Source organism: Sabethes cyaneus, chromosome 3 (assembly GCF_943734655.1).
Source record: "Sabethes cyaneus chromosome 3, idSabCyanKW18_F2, whole genome shotgun sequence".
Classification (NCBI taxonomy): Eukaryota; Metazoa; Arthropoda; class Insecta; order Diptera; family Culicidae; genus Sabethes; species Sabethes cyaneus.
In genome coordinates this window covers 49,619,390-49,636,784 of record NC_071355.1, presented here as the reverse complement: position 1 = coordinate 49,636,784, position 17,395 = coordinate 49,619,390, and the positions used below count along the sequence as shown (strand labels likewise).

The following is a 17,395-nucleotide window of genomic DNA, read 5'->3' as shown; positions in this document are numbered from 1 at the left end:
AGAGTAAATGTGCCAAACTATTCACGCGATAAATGCAAGTGCAACCGATTGTTTCCGCTCGCTAACAGAGCCATATTGCCGCAATTCTAAAAAAAAACAAGTTACGTCAACAAAAAGGTGTTGTGCTTAATTTAAGTTCTTTAGAAATTGAACCGTAGGTGGAATACTTGTGACATTGTGGCATAACTTATTCTGATTGTGAGTTAATCTGATCTATATGAGTTACAACAATAATGATATCAGAATATATGTTTTGCTGAATAACATCACGCAACATTAGAAGACAGTTTCAAATTGGTGAGGAAATAATTGTGGAAACATGGGGGACTTCGGATCTGGTAGGTATACACATATTCTTTTTTGTATATTTTATGATCACGACAACCGCTTTCCGCCTTTATTCTCTGAATATAAACTATATTAAAACCGTTTTTATTTATTTTTTCTATTGTTTAGAGATTATAGGTTTTAAATTCTCGTGTGTAAAGTATGAAATAGCATAACTTTGTTACTTTTAATCTTTCACTGAGCATCTACTGAGCAAAGCTACAAGCCTCTATTTCCGTCGCTAGTTCACGCGGTTATACTGGAAACCTTTTTTTGCTAATAGAGGTATGCTCAAAATAGTCTCTTTTTACTACATTATTAAAATGTCATATAGCAAATATTACGTTACTTATTTTTATCGACGTTTAGAAACATGATGATAAACAATTTCTACAAACAGCAAACAAATGCTCGCAAAAATGCTAACCACAATTCCCAGAAATAGTGTTGAAACGTCACTAAAATCAACGGATTTATTTTCTTGCTGATTTTTAGCACATTTGGGCTTATCAGAGAAGAAACGACGCTGATGGTACCTGGTTATACCGGATTCTACGGTTTTACGTAATGTAATGCGGAACATTTCCTTAAACGGGCTACCCTTCCGAAGTGGTATGTGCATCAGACGAATAGGAAAAAGATATACTTCCTGTAAATCGCAAATTTCCTGATCTGTAAAAGTCGCCTTCGCCAGCGGGTATGCGTAAGCTGTATCACACTGGAAAGCATAGCCCCCCTGCCTAACTCGAGCGATCCCTTCTGTGACGTTTAAGAAATTGTTGACTTCGTTGCGAATTTTTCGATTATTCAATTCGATGGCCACCGGATCTGTTGTTCTCTGCAAATTAAAAAATGAATTGTTTAGTAATATATCGTAAAGACTTTGCAAACACTCCTACGTTCAGATAGTCAATATTGTAAGCAATATCTTCAATCAGTATTTTCAAATCGCTGTCCAACAAGTGCTTTAGGGTATTTATAAATTTTGGCGGAGTAATCAATAGGTAACCAACGATGAACGTGGAATAGAATTGTGAGATGAATATGGAGAACATCAATGTACTTATCAGTATGATTCTGGATGAGGTAAGATATGTTCTACCGGCAAATCCTGTAAAATTAAAACAAATCGATGTATTATTTACGAAGTATATCATATACCATACCTTGTTGACATAACATTCCGAAAATAACTATAAAGGACAGAGATCGATTATCTTCAATTCCGTAAGCGTAATGTTCCTTCCAAATTTCAGTCCAAAAACCCACAAACAACATAATGGCAGCTATTCCCATTACAGCTAGAATTCCGAGCCACAGATCCATTCCAAACGGTTGAAGGAATATGTTTCTCACCTGACTTCTTCTTGGATGGCGGAAAACGAAAAGCATTCTGAAACTCAAAAACATGAAAAACGTAATTCGTACCAAAACGAGTCATAATACTTACCTCGAAGTTGATGTTATGACTGTATAATCGAATGGTGCAATTCTCTCTTGTATACAAGATACGGGATTTATTTCCAAATCACATTGTTTGGTAGCCACTTGCCCAACCGTACCTTTATTTGAGCGTCCGTCGGTGTTTGTTATACCCCAGGCTGATGTTCGGATCATCCGCATCCTGTAATGCATTCTCTTTCCCAGTTAATAATTATAATAATTATTATATCGCTTATATTTTGTTGATAAAGGTATTATAAACACGTTAGTAAGCAATGTGTAAGGTTTTATGGTTACTTAGGACAACAGCCCTGTTGTACTACTTACGTAAAATTATGTTTCAACATCACTATTTCCAACATGCGATACGCAAATCGATGAAGTGAATACTTGTCTACCGTAGCGTTACTAACCAAATTCTCCATTAACGTGATATGATGGTTGTGAAGCTGATCCAAAGGCTGCAACATATCCATTTATCAAAATACGAATTCTATACTACTTCCTACCGTTTCCTACCGTAACTGCTGCCTTCAACCAAAGTCCTCCGGAATTAAACCGACGTTCGTATTCAGTCTGTTGAACTACAATGTTGAGTCCCCAGTTCGTACTCCAGTTCCCCATGTAGGTCACATTTAAAGGCAATCCACGCCTCCTCATTGGACTGAACACATCATACACATCATAAACTCCATTCGATTCTTCGGCGGCGATAACCAAGGTCACCTTTGCATCTAAAGCAAGGTTTTGCTCATTCAGAACACATTTAGTAGATTCATTTCCAAAAATCAGCCAATGATATGAAGCATTAAAGTACTCGTACGCAGATATTACCCTGAACAAGTCGACGGCTTTCACGCACGTTGTATCAACCGTGACTCCCAATTTATGGTAATCGATCCTCATCACATGACTATGGTTCCAAAGTCCAATGGAGAAGTTGGAAATATCTTCGTAATAAATACGTCCTCCGAAGGTATGACTCATATGCACCGATAGGTGATTAATTTCTTTTGGAAAAATAAATTTAATATCATTAATAATCAACTAAAAATAATTTTTACCAGCACTTTGATCCTGACAATGGAAAATCAAAACTATTCTCAATCGTTGCCATTTAAGATAATCTTCCAATAATTTGACATTTAGCATAGCTACAGTTGTATGATGTAAAAAATACAGAGCGAACCAAAGCTTCATATTGTTGCTACTCGAGTAACTTTATAGGAATGCAATTGGATCTGCATTGTAATGGTAATTTAAGTAAGGTGTGTTTTATATCTGACACAAAAATTACACTTAATAATCGCAATAGTCCATTAGAATAAAACAAAGGCTGTCAACCGTCGCCGTTTTCGACGACGATAATTTAACCAGCTTTTACGCTAATAGTTTCGCTTAAAAGGTACCCAGGTAACCAATAAGCATTAGTTTAAGCAGTAAATCAACCGTTTATTAGCATCCCTGGCGTTTTATACTGCAGGTTGCTGTTTATCAGCCTTTTGACTGCATAACTGTTGTGAATTGGCATCCACAATTCTATTTAAATTCTTCTTGTTGGTAACTAGCTGCAAATAAGCATTGTCAGCACTATAAGAGGGCTAGCAGTAAAGTAGCCGCATATTTTGCCAAAATAGCATTTCAGAAAATACTTATTGGTTACCTGGGTATAGTTATAGCATGGATTATCGGATATTTACATGGTTTATAATCACTTTAGATGTTTCTGATTGGCCGAAGTTGCACTACTGGTTACCGTAATGTAATCATTTCCCCAGTTTTAATTCGAAGCTAACCCGAATATTCTGCCCAAGTAGCACACGTTGTCACAATTGAGTCGCAGCGGCTGATATGCGTCAAATTTAAATGTAAAACCTCGGTTACAATAACCTAAAATATAACAGTTGGGTAACCGAAATAGCGCAACTTATGTAACTAAATATGGTTACATTAACAGTTACTCAATAACCAATATGTAACATGTATAGTTACAAAATGGTTACAATTGAAGTTACACATAAACTGTAAATTAACTTTCAATTGGTGGCAAATTAGTTATCTTGAAACTTTTATTGCATAGCGAAAACAATGCAGCAGGTTTTTTATTCCGATCTATGGCTGTCAACGTCAAGCAGTAAATTTAACTGTTGAATATAGAAGAGTGTATAAATTTCAACACAAATTTTAATGCAGTTTCAAATTTATGGTGAAATGCATGATTCTAGCTTTGAAAAATTCACGCGCTCTTATTTATTCTAGCTTTTCGTTACTTACCTCTTTGAAAAATTGATTTTTTGTAAAACAAATATGTACAAATATAAAAATTTTAATTTTAATTTTCTGATTTTTTAAATTTATTCTTAGCAATAATGAATTAGTGGAGCATTCACCAAGAAATCATTAAAAAACAAATTGTTTTCGCTATCACTTAGTAAAATTCATAGCCATTTTGCCTTTGGTTTTAACTACTACACCATCTTCCTTGAAGTTTTGTATCGTTTTCGGCATATTGCATGAAATGATTTTAAGCAGAGATTCTTCATATCGGGAAAAGGTGTTTCTAGTGATTGTTGTGAAAAGAAAGTGATAATTTAATATCAAAGCATAGTTTCAGTTTGAATAAAACAGTTTACCAGCAGTGTTAATCATAGAAGGTTACATTTCAGTTACATTCTAGTTGCACGTAACCTTAGCCTGCGACCTGGTTACGCTATCGGTTACGGTAACCAATATTAAATCTATTGTGGTCACCTATTTCTTATGTCGTCATTTCTAAGTTACACTGTAACCTATTTTCATTGCCAGTTTCGTTTCGATGTAACTTGATCGTTTTGACGTTTGAGAATAATCAAAATTTGTTTACTTAATACCAATGTCTGTGCCGAAAAGATTCCAAGTACCATCAATTAAGTAAATAAACGCATTTACAAGAGCATTTTACAACCCGTGTACCAATTGTTTATCTTTACCATTAGTAAAATTCTTGAGATCTAGTTTTTGCTTAATCCGTTCCGTTGCCGAAAATGTTACTAGCCGACTTTTTTTGGCTTCGTAACAGCTCGTAACGGAAAATTAACTGTTTTGCGACCAGTAAGTTGATGACAGTTTGGAAAAAGGTTTCATTTGTGTCACTTGATAACTATTTGGTAACTCGAAACTGAGAGGTGACTGTTTTGCGACGACCAAGTTGTTGACAGTTCGAAAAAAAGGTTTCAATTTGGTCATTTGGTAACTACCTGGTAACTTTTTGAGATTTTTGTCACTAGAAAACTAAAATGTAACTATTTTTAATTTTATGTAATCTAACTCGTTACAAGTATCCGAGTTCGGTATGGGAAAGCAGAGAGATCGGACGCTTGTGTGTTTTCGCGATGAGTTGGATCGAAGGATCGGTAGTTTTCGCTTTGGTTTAATATACGCGAGTGCCTCTAGTTGTAGTTCCTATAAGCAAGAGTGACTAACGATGAGTTTGTACCCCGCGGATCGGAATGAGTGATATTTTGAGCTAATTGTGATGAAAAGTGCGATTCCGAACCAAGCTATTCCAGCTTTTTCCTTTGTCGGTTATGCATGTCTGTGTATTCGAGCAATGATATTGCCCGCTCAGCTGTGTGCTCAGCGCAAGAAAAATTCCGTTTCGGCAGTTCGTATAATGTGTATCAAATGCAAAGTGCATGTGTGTTAGTGAAGCAGTTGGGGCTTGTTAATTTTTTGCCAGCACATAGCTTCGTGCTTTATGTGTGTGCATTTCGCTGCTGCGCTACTTGCCGTTGAAGCCGCTAACGTGTTTTCGTGTTTTTGCTTGCTAGTGGTGGGAATAAGAGACCATCATGCAAACAATCTGTACATAGTGTACGGGTACCATGCTCCCCATGTGTAAGGTCTGATATGTAGAGTGGTCAGAGGACGTTCCGACGAGTGCTTAGATAAGTAGTGGTTTGGCTGTTTGTTTTTTAGGCTGAAGACTGATGTGTGGCGATGTCTTTCTTGTGTGCTGTCCGTTTTAAACCTTATACACAGTCGCAGACTTTGCTGGCCCATCGGGAGGCCGACTCGGTTAATAATACAGCCTAAAAATAAAAAATAAGAAAACTTATCCAATTTAATTCTACTATGTGTATTTTATTCAATGACAGATACGTATTTCGCCTACGACTTGCAGGCTTCCTCAGTATCTGTTTTCGAACAGACACTGAGGAAGCCTGCAAGTCGTAGGCGAAATACGTATCTGTCATTGAATAAAATACACATAGTAGAATTAAATTGGATAAGTTTTCTTATTTTTTATTTTTAGGTTTCGTATTCTACTAAGACGCTCCAAAAACTTCAGTTAATAATACAGTGTACAATTTTATACAATTGAATGTACTTTTAAAATATAGTTTATTAATTAGTATATGACTGCGATACATAAACAAGTGAAGAATCATTGCCACTATAATAGATATTCTTTATATATATATTGTATATTCATATTACTCATTATTTAATACATTTACATATACATCATTAAAAGGGAGGGAAGGGAACATCAGGGTATCGAATGAATCAAAGACTGGATGAGGGATGTGGTAACCAGCCCAAGTCATATAACGTCGGAGAGGATTTTGACGCGCCCTTCTAGCACACAAATCATCACGCAAGATAAGTTTGCACGGCGAAGTTATGTATCTAGAAACCGGAGGTCTATGCTGGAAGGAGTGTCTTGTATTCCCGTGGAATCATATGAGCGACATTGCTTATAGATCCACCCAACCCCTTTTGGTCCTTCACGAACAGCATTGACATGAAAGTTACTGGGTAGATAAATTCGATACTGCAGTAATTCTACTTGCATACAATGGGAAACCCTTGAGGTGATGGTGGCTATCCCCATACATACACATACATCTAACTCGTTACAAGTATCCTAAATGTAACTGCTGTGCAACCTTTTTGTATTTTTTTATTTTTATTATTAGTTCCAAGTGCTACTTGGGTGGGACATTCCAGACATGCACAAAATAGGCTTGAAATTACTCTAGTTGATCTAATTTGGAGTTTGAAATTTCTAAACAAAAGTTTTGTTTAAGAGCGCAAGATTCAAAGCCTATGATGTGTTATTTTTACCCACTGAAATGTGCTCAACATAAGAAATTGTCGTCATTTGTTTTACTGATAATATTACTATATTTGACTTTAGTGAATATGCACATGACTAGAAAGATTCTGATAGAAAGAGAACAACGACTACATGGTCAAAAAAGCTAAACCTAGGTGCTACATTTCGTTATCGAAACTTGTCCTTCTGTTTTTATAAGACAGACTTCGCAGCCAGCTGTTAGAGAACAGAACAATTGCGGGGCCAGTGCTACGATCCTATTGATTCTAACAGCCTCTCCCAGCCGAGATTCGAACATACGACGACAAGCTTATTAGATCAGCATCGTACCTCGAGGCCAACAGGGAGGAACATGCAATCATTATTACATTATTGAAATATTAAATAGCAAGCGGATTTCCCCTTTTTATCGACGTTTAGAAATATAATGATGAACAAGTTCTAAAAATAGCAAACAAATACTGACAAAAATCATGCCCGTAAATCCCACAAACAGTGTTGAAACGTCATTAAAATGAACTGCCTTAGTTTCTCGCTCATCTTTAGCACATTTTGGTTTGTCGCTAAAGAAACGTTTCTGATGGTATCTTGTTATCGCGGTTTCTACAGTTTTACAAAATGTTATGCGAAACATTTCCGTGAATGGGCTACCTTTACGGAGTGGTATCTGCATCAGACGAATAGGATTAAGATATACTTCCTGTAAATCGCAAATTTCCTTATCCGTGAATGTTGCCTTTACCAGCGGGTAGGCGTACGCTGTATCGCACTGGAATGCATAGCCTCCCTGTTTAACCCGAGCGATTCCTTCCGTAACATTTACAAAATTGTTAACCTCATTGCGAATTTTTCGATTATTTAATTCGATTGCCACCGGGTCTTTCGTTGTCTACAAAACAAATAACGATTAGCTTAGTAGACCATCGTAATGCCTATGGAATCGCCCATACCTTTAGGTAGTCTGCATTGTATGCTATATCTTCAATCAATATTTTCAAGTCACTGTCTAACAAATGTTTAAGCGTATTCATGAACTTTGGTGGAGTAATCAGTAGATAGCCCACGATATATGTGGAATAGAATTGTAGGATGAGTACAGAAAATATTAATGTACTTATCAGGATGATCCTAGAGGAACTGAGATACGTTTTAGCGGCGAACCCTTCACGAAAAAAAACAATTAAAACATTATTATCAATATACGTAAAAACGGAGGATACGTAAATCTTACCCTGTTGACACAAAATTCCAAAAATAATCATTAGAGACAGAGATCGATTATCTTCTATTTCGTAACTGTAGCGTTCCTTCCAAATTTCGGTCCAAAACATGACAAACAAAATAGTGGCGGTCACCACCACTACAGCTAGCACCCCTATCCACAGGTCAATTCGAAACGGCTGAAGGAAAATGTTTCTCGCCTGACTTTTTTTTGGATGGCGAAACACAAAAAGCATTCTAAAACCAAACGAAAAAATAAGTACAATATGTATAAATGTGATTTGACTCACTCTACATACTTTGCAACCGCTATGACGATAGTCTGATCGAAAGGTGCAACTCTATCTTGCCGTAAAGATAAAGGATTTATAAAGAAATCGCATTGTTTAGTCGCGACTTGTCCGATTGTACCTTTATTCGACCGTCCGTCTGTGTTTTCCAGAAACCAGGATGACGTTCGGATCATTTTTAACCTGCAATGTTTTACTTTCAACTTCATTCAAAATAACAATTTTGGAATATGAGCACGAATCATTCAATTACTTACGTGAAATTATGTTTGAACATAACAACTTGCATGATGCGATACCCAAAACGATGGAGGGAATATTGTTCTACCGTACCGTTACTATCCAATTGTTCCAGCAGCGTTGAATGATGAAGTAGATTCAAGGGCTATAGCATGACAAATCATCAATCTTACGCTCCGAATTGTTTTAGCATGAATTTCCTACCGTAACTGCTGTCTTTAACCAAAGTCCTCCAAAATCAAACCGACGTTCGTATTCAGTCTGATGAACTACAATGTTGAGTCCCCAGTGTGTACTCCAGTTCCCCATGTAGGTCACATTTAGAGGCATTCCACGCCTCCTCATTGGACTGAACACATCATATACATCATAGCTTTCACCAGATTCCTCAGCGGTGATAACCAAGGTCACCTTTGCATCTATATTAAGATTCTGCTCATTCAGAACACATTTAGTAGATTCATTTCCAAAAATCAGCCAATGGTACGAAGCATTAAAGTACTCGTGCGCCGATATTACCCTGAACAAGTCGACAGTGTTCGCACACGTTGTATCGATCGTGACTCCTAATTTCTGGTAATCGATTCTCATCACGTGACTGTGGTTCCAAAGGCCAATGGAGAAGTTGGAAATATCTTCGTAATAAATACGTCCTCCGAAGGCATGACTCATACGCACCGAGACGTGGTTTATTTCTTTTACAAAAAAAAAGTTTAAATTATTATTCTACGATTACAACAGTATTTTTTACCGTCACTTTGATCCAGACAATGAAAAATAACAACTGTTTTCAATCGTTGCCAATTTAGATAATCTTCCAGTAATTGCACATTCAGAACAGCAGTAACTGTGTGAAGCAGGAAATACAAAGCAAACAATGGCTTCATGTCGTTATTATTCGGGTGACTTTTAAGTAATGCAAAAATACTGCCAAGATAACAGGAATTTAAACGTTCAATGTGGAACGAAAAGTGAAGTACTTAGGTATGCTTCAAATCTGACACATAAATTGAGCTTGTTAATGCATATAAGCTTATAATCGAAAACCATCGAATGTCAATTAATGTCTGCACAATTGCTAGATTAAAGCTCGCCGTCCACGTGCCATACTTGTAAATGTTTAATATACAGCAATTCCCCCAGTAAGAACGCTAATAGGGACCGCCAAAATGGAAACGTTTTTAATGGGGACTACGTAGAATAACTCGTGATCCTAACTGAATAGAACGTTGGTGTATTCGACAAAGTTGCTCAGCAGATCAAAGGCTTTTCGTTAAATAGTAGTATTTTGGGGTTGTCTCACTACGTGGCGCTAGTATATATGAAAGATTCTTAAATAGGCTGCGGTATGTTGCGCTGCTGACTATCTAGAAAGTTGCGGTTTTCGGGAAGGTTAGGTTTGATGAAATGAATGTATAAACTAATTCAAATATTTATTTAGCCTGGTCTGACAAAAACCTCCGTGTTGGCGTCGAGGTATAACGCTGGCCTAATAAGCCAGTTGTCGTATGTTCGAATCTTGACTGGGAGAGGCTGTTAGAGTCAATAGGATCGTAGCAACTGCAATTGTCCTGTACTCTAACAGCTGGCCGCGAAGTCTGTCGTATAAAAACAGAAGGTCAAGTTTCGATAACGGAATGTAGCACCTAGGCTTTGCTATTTGGTCTGACAAAACATTCGTTGTACATTCGAAAGGGTGTAAGACTCAATAGGATCAATTTCATGTTCCCAATGCAGAATGTAGCACAAAGACTTTGCTTTGCTTTTTTACTGTTTCTTGGACATGTTTAAACTCGATAAATACTTAAAATTTACAACCCTTACGATCATATATCTATACAATGAGTGCAACAAACGAAATTTGGCTATACCATTACTTTCTATTATGCTATAAAATCTCTATTGGAAAGACTCCAGCAAGTTGAGACTAATTTTGTTTCCGGTCTATAAAACTTAATCAGAGTGTTTTAGTTATGAGTGTCAGACCTCCGTTCTCGCAGCGCCCATTGCGGCAGCTCTAGAACCCGTCGGGGTAGTTTTCTGCAAACCACACCGAGAGGTTCATATGTTTATTTCGTTCCACGAGCCCTTTGGTATGCGGAAAAAACGATTTAGTAAGCTTTTGTTTAATTTCAACTTCGAGAGCGCGCACCCTAGGAGAAACTGGGCCGCGCATTCTTAGAAAGGTTCTCAGAGGTTTTCGTTACTTTATTCCATCGTTGGCCATTCTACTTTTTGCGTTGGTCAGACTTCGCAGTTTTAATTGCATGGGTTGACCGGGCTTCAATCTTCCGCGTCCAAGCTTGACTCAATTTGCAAGATAAGGGAGAATCGCTACACAAGAACAATTTACCCAAGTAGATCCTAAAAATATGAGACTAAAGTACTTTTCTTGGAGGTTTCCAACAATATGAAAAATTTTGATTTTTTCTAGATATTTATTCTGATTAGCTCAGTACCTGAGATGATTTTTGAAATAGGTTAATTTTTAGTAAATAGGGTTTTCCGGTATAACTCTGGAATAATGAAAAAACCGCTATCATGAAACTTTTACCACTAAATAAATAATAAATTTACCACTAAAATTGGCGTATGAAAGATATTTTGAAAATTTTTTAATAAGTGAAACATATGGGTTTTCCGACTTTTCTTTAGAACTTTCTACCGTCATGGAAAATGTTATGAGAAAATTTTTGAAACTGCTATTTTTTCTGGATTGTTGAGAAAATTTCTTTCTGAAATTTACCTGTGAGTTTTTTATGAAAATAGATGACCTCGAATTTTTTAAATACAGTGACCAAAAACAGGGACGTAAAATGTACTAGTTGGTAACAAAAATTTGAAGACAGTTACCATTCTTTCTTACTATCAGTCTTGCGACATGTTACTTGTACACAAGCACCGAAAAGAAATGCAAGAACAACGAAAACATCTCTTGGTCTACGTGTCATACACTCTTCGGTATCGGGGAGAAAATATCACCAGTCTTGGAGACACTTTTTTTGTATTCTCTTTTGCTGTTGCGCACGTAAACCAAACATACAGCTTTCCCTCAAACAACACGGTTTTAAATAAGAAGGTCCCCAAAACACCCTATTCTCTATCACTTCTCCATACTATTCTAACTACAACTGTAAGCAAAAAGCGACGAATGCATGTCATTTCTACACGACATTTTGTATGAACGGTCAGCTGACGTAAGAAAATGTTTGCTTATTATTACGTATTCGGGCTAGTCTCGACACGTACAAGAGATAGGCACCGTCGATACAGAAACAGTACAGGGCGAAGGTATTGGTTAGAGTCTGACATGGCATTGCATTCTGGTAAATGTAAAGAAAAAATGTAACCGTTTCGGTCCCTGGGTCCAAATGAGGTAAATGAGTAAATGATGGGGTGGGTAGATCGCTGATTATGGCTGGGGCGATGAATAAGAGTCATCAATTCAAACGCATCAGTTATCACATAGGGTAAAGAACTAGTTTTAAGCAGTCTAAGCGGGTCACTGATTGTTTTACCTTATTACAAGCGATGGGTTGACTAAGTGGGGGATATCAGCATACCAATCTTCTTGCTATCTTTAGTTCTTCAAGCTGTTACCATTGGAGGACACTACTGTTGAGCTAAACTTTTGATTTTTCGCTTTAAAAGTTGGAGCGGCGGAACTAATTTTGAACACACCGAACCCATTTTCACCCCCAAGGTGCTATTTTAAGCAATACTGAAATCTGAATTTTTTTACGTCCCGTTAAAAAATCCCTCGAACTTTTCCCCCTATTCAGTAAGTTCGCGTTCCTATCCGCGACCTACTAATCGGCATCTGATAGCGTATCGGCATAGATGCGTAAAATGTCTAAATTGTTTATCGGGGCATACACTCACCGCACCGTTCGGCAAACGGTATTCGTCGTCTCTTTTATTCTCTGGTGTTCTTATGGGAAACTGCGAGTTTGACGTCTCACTCGCTGTTCATAAGGATGGTGGGAGAACAAAAGAGGCAAACATAGAAGTGCACACGATCTAACTTTAGAACAGTGTTGTCAAAGCAAATAACATTGAAACACATCGTTGCTTCATTAAATCACTGAGAAAATCTTCGAAAGTTATTGAAAAAGCTGTCTTTTGTGTTGTTTTTAATAAAGAAAAATTAATTATGAACATACATTTCTCTTGAAACTATTGAACCTCGTTTTCACCATTGGAGGTTTCAGTTGATTTCAAAGTTATAATTCTTATTTCCAGAATCGAAACAGTGTCTTGGCAACACGATAGTCCATCAGTTATGCTGCAGCTGCTACTACTGGTGAACAGGTTCCGTCAATTCAGAATTTATTTTCAGTTTTGTTATAAAATAATAAAACTTTCGGCTAGTGACAAAGCTTTAGATAATAGAAAAAAAGAGAGTGAATAATATGGTATGTGACAATTGAGTGCTTGACTTTCAGAGTGGTTGTAATCAGTGCTGAAAATTTGATGAATTCGTTAGTAGCGAGGTGGCGATTGATGAAGAGCAGCTGAAAAATGTACGTTTTTGGACAACAATTTCTAATTCATCATATTCCTTGTCGGAAACCCAGTAAATTGTGTTTGTGTGAATCAAATGTATGGTTAAGTGATTTGGGAAGATGATCCTACTAAAAGATTTTGAAAATATGAATAAAAAAGTACATTTTCGGATCATTTATGTTCAACTGATTAAAATAGGTAACACTGCTTAACTCGTTCCTTACCCTAACTATCCTCAAATCCTCATACAGAATTATCTCCCACGTCCTGTATCATAGACTAAAGCCGTCACAAAAAAAATTTGTTGGCGAATAGCAGATGCTGTTTTCGAGAGGGACGTTTCACAAAGAACCAAATGTTCACACCTAGACCAAATCAAGGTGACGTCATTTGGCAGATAATGGCGCCCTTGTTGTGCCCTGGCGGGTGTTGTGGGTTCGAATCCGGTTGTAATCTCAGATTACAGCTTGGTTCGACTCATGCACCTTCCAGTATTGGACAAAAGGTAGGAGTCAAAATGACTACTTGTCAAGCGTAGCTACCAATACCCCCCCCCCCCCCTTCCTTTCCGCTCTTCCCCACCTTCACCAAAAATTTTCATTTCTTTCCCTACCGTCCCTTCATCAATTGTAGAACCATCGTTTTAAAAATTTAACTTAACCGTTATGGGATCTAATGAACGATAAAATTCATTTGTTGGGGCACTCCCTTTTGTATACTTTCGAATTCATCATGAAAATGTCATGAAATTTGTTTGTCACAGGAACAGATCTCTTGTCAAATCATGATTTTTTTCGTGAACTTAGCCGCGTGAATCTATTGGGAATCATGCCACGAGCAGGAGCCTACTAGAATTTGTCCCCCCATATTTTGTTGTACTATAATCAGTTTTCGCATTAGTTTCATCGACGAACAAGACCCATCCATCGCGTATCGTCAGCACCTGGTCATGCAGCTTACGGGGCCAGACCCTAGATAATCTTTGCTGTTTGAGGCTTGATGCGGTTGTATTGTCTCCCTGCTCGTACTTGTAGCTTTTCCGGAGACGGATTCGCTGCACAGTACAGAGATCAGCATACATTTTTTCACAAAATTATGATCCGAGATGTTTAGACTTTCCGAATGACCTGCAACTGTAGCCGTGCGGACAGGTGTGAGTGGTACTTTGTACTTTTTAATCACTTGCTCCACGGTACTTTTGGGATATCAACCACCAGCGTGTTCACGTTGATGGATTTTTGAATTTGGATTGGATTCTAATTTGGAAAATATCAAATCTGACCAACTCAAATGCTTGATCCAATGTTATGAAATAAACAATATATGCCAAAAAATTAGAACTCAATCAGCATCAAATTTTGGATGATGAAATTGTTTGTTAATTCGTTTTAAAAATATTCAATCATCCAAAAAATTTACGCAAATCTTACGCAAATTAGTTTCTTAGTTTAAAATAGGCAGATATTCTTCTTGTGACAGCTTTAATTTCAATTTGATACGTAACACAATCGAAATAAAGTTAAATTTTTACACTGTAAAAAATCTCTTCAACTCTATCCAAAATAATAAAACATTTTATGTTATTCAGTTAATTCAATCCGACATTGCTTGATAACATTCTACATTCGATTACTTTGTATTTAATTTTGAATTTGATCACTCAAAAAAATACATAGTCGAAAATCAATTAAATTTAATCCAACCAGGTATGATAGACGTGTAATGATTTTCTTCTTTCCAAAAAACTTTTAATTTGGTCATTAATCAACTCTCCCACTAGCAGTATCGCACTGCACAGGATTCCCCCCAGTAACACCCAGTAAAGTCCAGCGATATCCGTGAAGCGCACCTGTGAGTATTCGGAATTCATCATCTGACACTGAGGTTTTTCACTGTAGAAAATATTCCGATAGTACTGAACCACCCCTACCTCCTGCAGCCGTCTAAGCGACACCCGAAATAGTTCTCTCAGTGGACTGCCCTTCGGGACGACGACATGCAACCAGCGGAAAGCAAACAGTTTTATCTCCTGAATATCACAAATCTCCTGTGGGCTGAACGTTTCTGTAATTTAATGGGAACCTCGTTTGGTGATACGTTAAGTAACAACTATATACTATATTACCTCTTATAAACGTGTACCCATATGCGGTATCACAGTGAAATGCATATTTTCCACTCTTGACTAGCGCAATTCCCGTGCTGAAGTTTACGAAACCAAATCTATCTGGTAGAATTTTCTCCTGATACAATTGCAAATCGGTGGTTTTGTTAGTCGTCTATAAATTAAAAAATATCACATTGTAATGTTATTTTTACATCCAACTTTATAACGAAATACATTGAAATAGTTCTGGTTATAATCGTTTTCTTCAATCGCATAGTGTAGTTTACTGGCGAGAAGTTGCTCCAATGTTCGCAGATTTTTCGGCTTATCCATCAGTAGGGAGCTGTAAATCGACGCCATGTAGAACTGGTAGATGATTAGAGAGAACAATATTCCTGTAATGGCTACCACCCGAGAAGAACCAAAAACCTCCGGGCCCGAGTAGCCCTGTTGACAGAAGAATTCAAAAGCTGTAAGAAGAAGCCGGCCATTGAGGATATACTCAGATCGTCGTCCACGAATGAGAACTACGGTCAGTATAACGGCGAAGAGGAAAATGAATAAAGCAGTCAACGTCCAAACCCAACCTTGAAATGGCTGTAAAAGCATATTTCCAGAGCGATCATTTTTCGGGTGAAGAAATAGAGTGGCATATTTGTCCTCCACCAGTGGCACCGTCTGCTCGTAGTAATTCAGGCGATCTGGTTCCAAAACCAACGGTGTACTGGAGAAGTCAACTAAATTATTCTGTAGTTGGCCTAAAACATCGCTAGTTGAATCTTTTCCGAGTAAACTCACTGACCATCCTTTGGTTAAGACCAATTGAAACCTAGATGGAGGAGAAAATGAATGAAAGTGCAAAGCGGAAATTCAAATGGCATTGACTAATTAGTACCTAAAATTTAGTTGAATGCTAAGCATTTTGGACATCCAATAACCAAAACGGTCAGCTGAATACCGTGTCGGAGGCGCTAGACTCGAAAGATATTCTTCAAGAGTTACGTTGCGAGGAGCTTCCAGGGTCTTTAAAGTTATGTGATCAGCGCAGATGTATTATTGAAGTGTTAAAAGCTTACCGTAATGACAGACTTAAGCCGAATACCACCCAAATCTTTACGCTCGCTGTAGTTATTGGTAGTCGCCGTCCGGTTTAAACCAGTATTATTATTCCACATTCCAACCGATATTAAACGGATCCTACCACTTCGTCGATGAATCGTTCCGAATATTTCAAAGAGTTCATAATTTCTGTCATCACTGTTAGGTACACCCAACGTAATTCTAGCATCAGCATTCACATCAAGATCTTTAATCAAATCGGAAGCGAAGCCTAACTGGTTCGTAGATATCAAAAGCCATTGATATGACGCATTCAAATAGGACTGTTGCGAACAAAACTTCAGCAATCGTGCGGATTCCGAACATTCCAGATCAACAACAACACCAAACCGAGTATTACCAGTATACATGGCATGGCGATGAGTGACGTAAAAATTCTCCGAGCTTAACGGAAAACTTTGCACCATCATCAACGACTCAAATCCCAATATTTTATGCAGATCATGTAAAGTTCTATCACTACAGTGGAACGCAAGAACCGCGTTTACACGTGCCCGAGCTACAAAGTCCTTTAAAAGTTGAGGATGCAACAATGCCATTATGGGGGTCAGCAGACTAAACCAGATTATCACCAACATGTTGATTGCTTGTGTACTGTGTGTGTTATTCCAGGTCGAACTATGCTATTTAAATAGCTAAAGTGATTTTCATAGATAAATCATAGTCACATTATCCTGTCAACAGAAACCAACAGTAATTGATTTTGATTGCAAAGCTAAACGTTTCGATACGGTGGTGAAAGGTAGACCGACCCGCTGGTACAGGAATTCGAAATCAAAGCTTTACTTATAGAAATAGGTAGAAGAACTAAATTGCATCATTACACTAGTTGTCGGAATCTCCTTATCAAATCAAATCAAATGTATAGATAATAAAACAATCTACTTGTGAGCATTGCTGCGTTCATCGAAGATTTTTAATGCTTATAATAGTCCTCAAATAGGTTTGAAAGAATTATAGTTTGAATCCTTAATTTTTATAAATTTGATTCAATCAGAAGAGCTTCTTTTGAGACGTACTGACTGTGAAGGAATTTCACGC

The 17,395-nt window shown here is 37.4% G+C and overlaps 2 protein-coding genes across 2 annotated transcripts; both read right to left on the bottom strand.

Annotated features, from left to right (window-relative positions):
• Window positions 1-682: 682 nt before the first annotated feature.
• On the bottom strand, window positions 683-2,676 carry LOC128739570 (ionotropic receptor 75a-like). Its single transcript, XM_053835064.1, has 6 exons — window positions 2,290-2,676; window positions 2,098-2,231; window positions 1,778-1,951; window positions 1,494-1,720; window positions 1,227-1,438; window positions 683-1,165 (listed from the first exon to the last, which is right to left on the bottom strand). Exons 1-6 carry the CDS (start codon window positions 2,674-2,676, stop codon window positions 683-685), a joined length of 1,617 nt encoding a protein of 538 aa, XP_053691039.1.
• A 3,104-nt stretch (window positions 2,677-5,780) lies between these two features.
• On the bottom strand, window positions 5,781-9,509 carry LOC128739569 (ionotropic receptor 75a-like). Its single transcript, XM_053835062.1, has 8 exons — window positions 9,374-9,509; window positions 8,827-9,317; window positions 8,640-8,767; window positions 8,392-8,565; window positions 8,103-8,329; window positions 7,822-8,033; window positions 7,338-7,760; window positions 5,781-5,840 (listed from the first exon to the last, which is right to left on the bottom strand). Exons 1-8 carry the CDS (start codon window positions 9,507-9,509, stop codon window positions 5,781-5,783), a joined length of 1,851 nt encoding a protein of 616 aa, XP_053691037.1.
• Window positions 9,510-17,395: the final 7,886 nt, after the last annotated feature.

Bases quoted from the DNA above. Each gene is read 5' to 3' on its own strand.
- LOC128739569 (XM_053835062.1), bottom strand. From the start codon at position 9,509: ATGAAGCCATTGTTTGCTTTGTATTTCCTGCTTCACACAGTTACTGCT. The intron at 8,566-8,639 runs GTAAGTAATTGA...AAAACATTGCAG, and splicing joins ATGTTCAAACATAATTTCAC to GTTAAAAATGATCCGAACGT. The intron at 5,841-7,337 runs GTCAGTATTTGT...TTTTATTTTTAG, and splicing joins GATTTACGGGCATGATTTTT to GCTGTATTATTAACCGAGTC.
- LOC128739570 (XM_053835064.1), bottom strand. From the start codon at position 2,676: ATGAGGATCGATTACCATAAATTGGGAGTCACGGTTGATACAACGTGC. The intron at 1,952-2,097 runs GTAAGTAGTACA...AATGCATTACAG, and splicing joins ATGTTGAAACATAATTTTAC to GATGCGGATGATCCGAACAT. The intron at 1,166-1,226 runs GTAGGAGTGTTT...TTTAATTTGCAG, and splicing joins ACAATATTGACTATCTGAAC to AGAACAACAGATCCGGTGGC.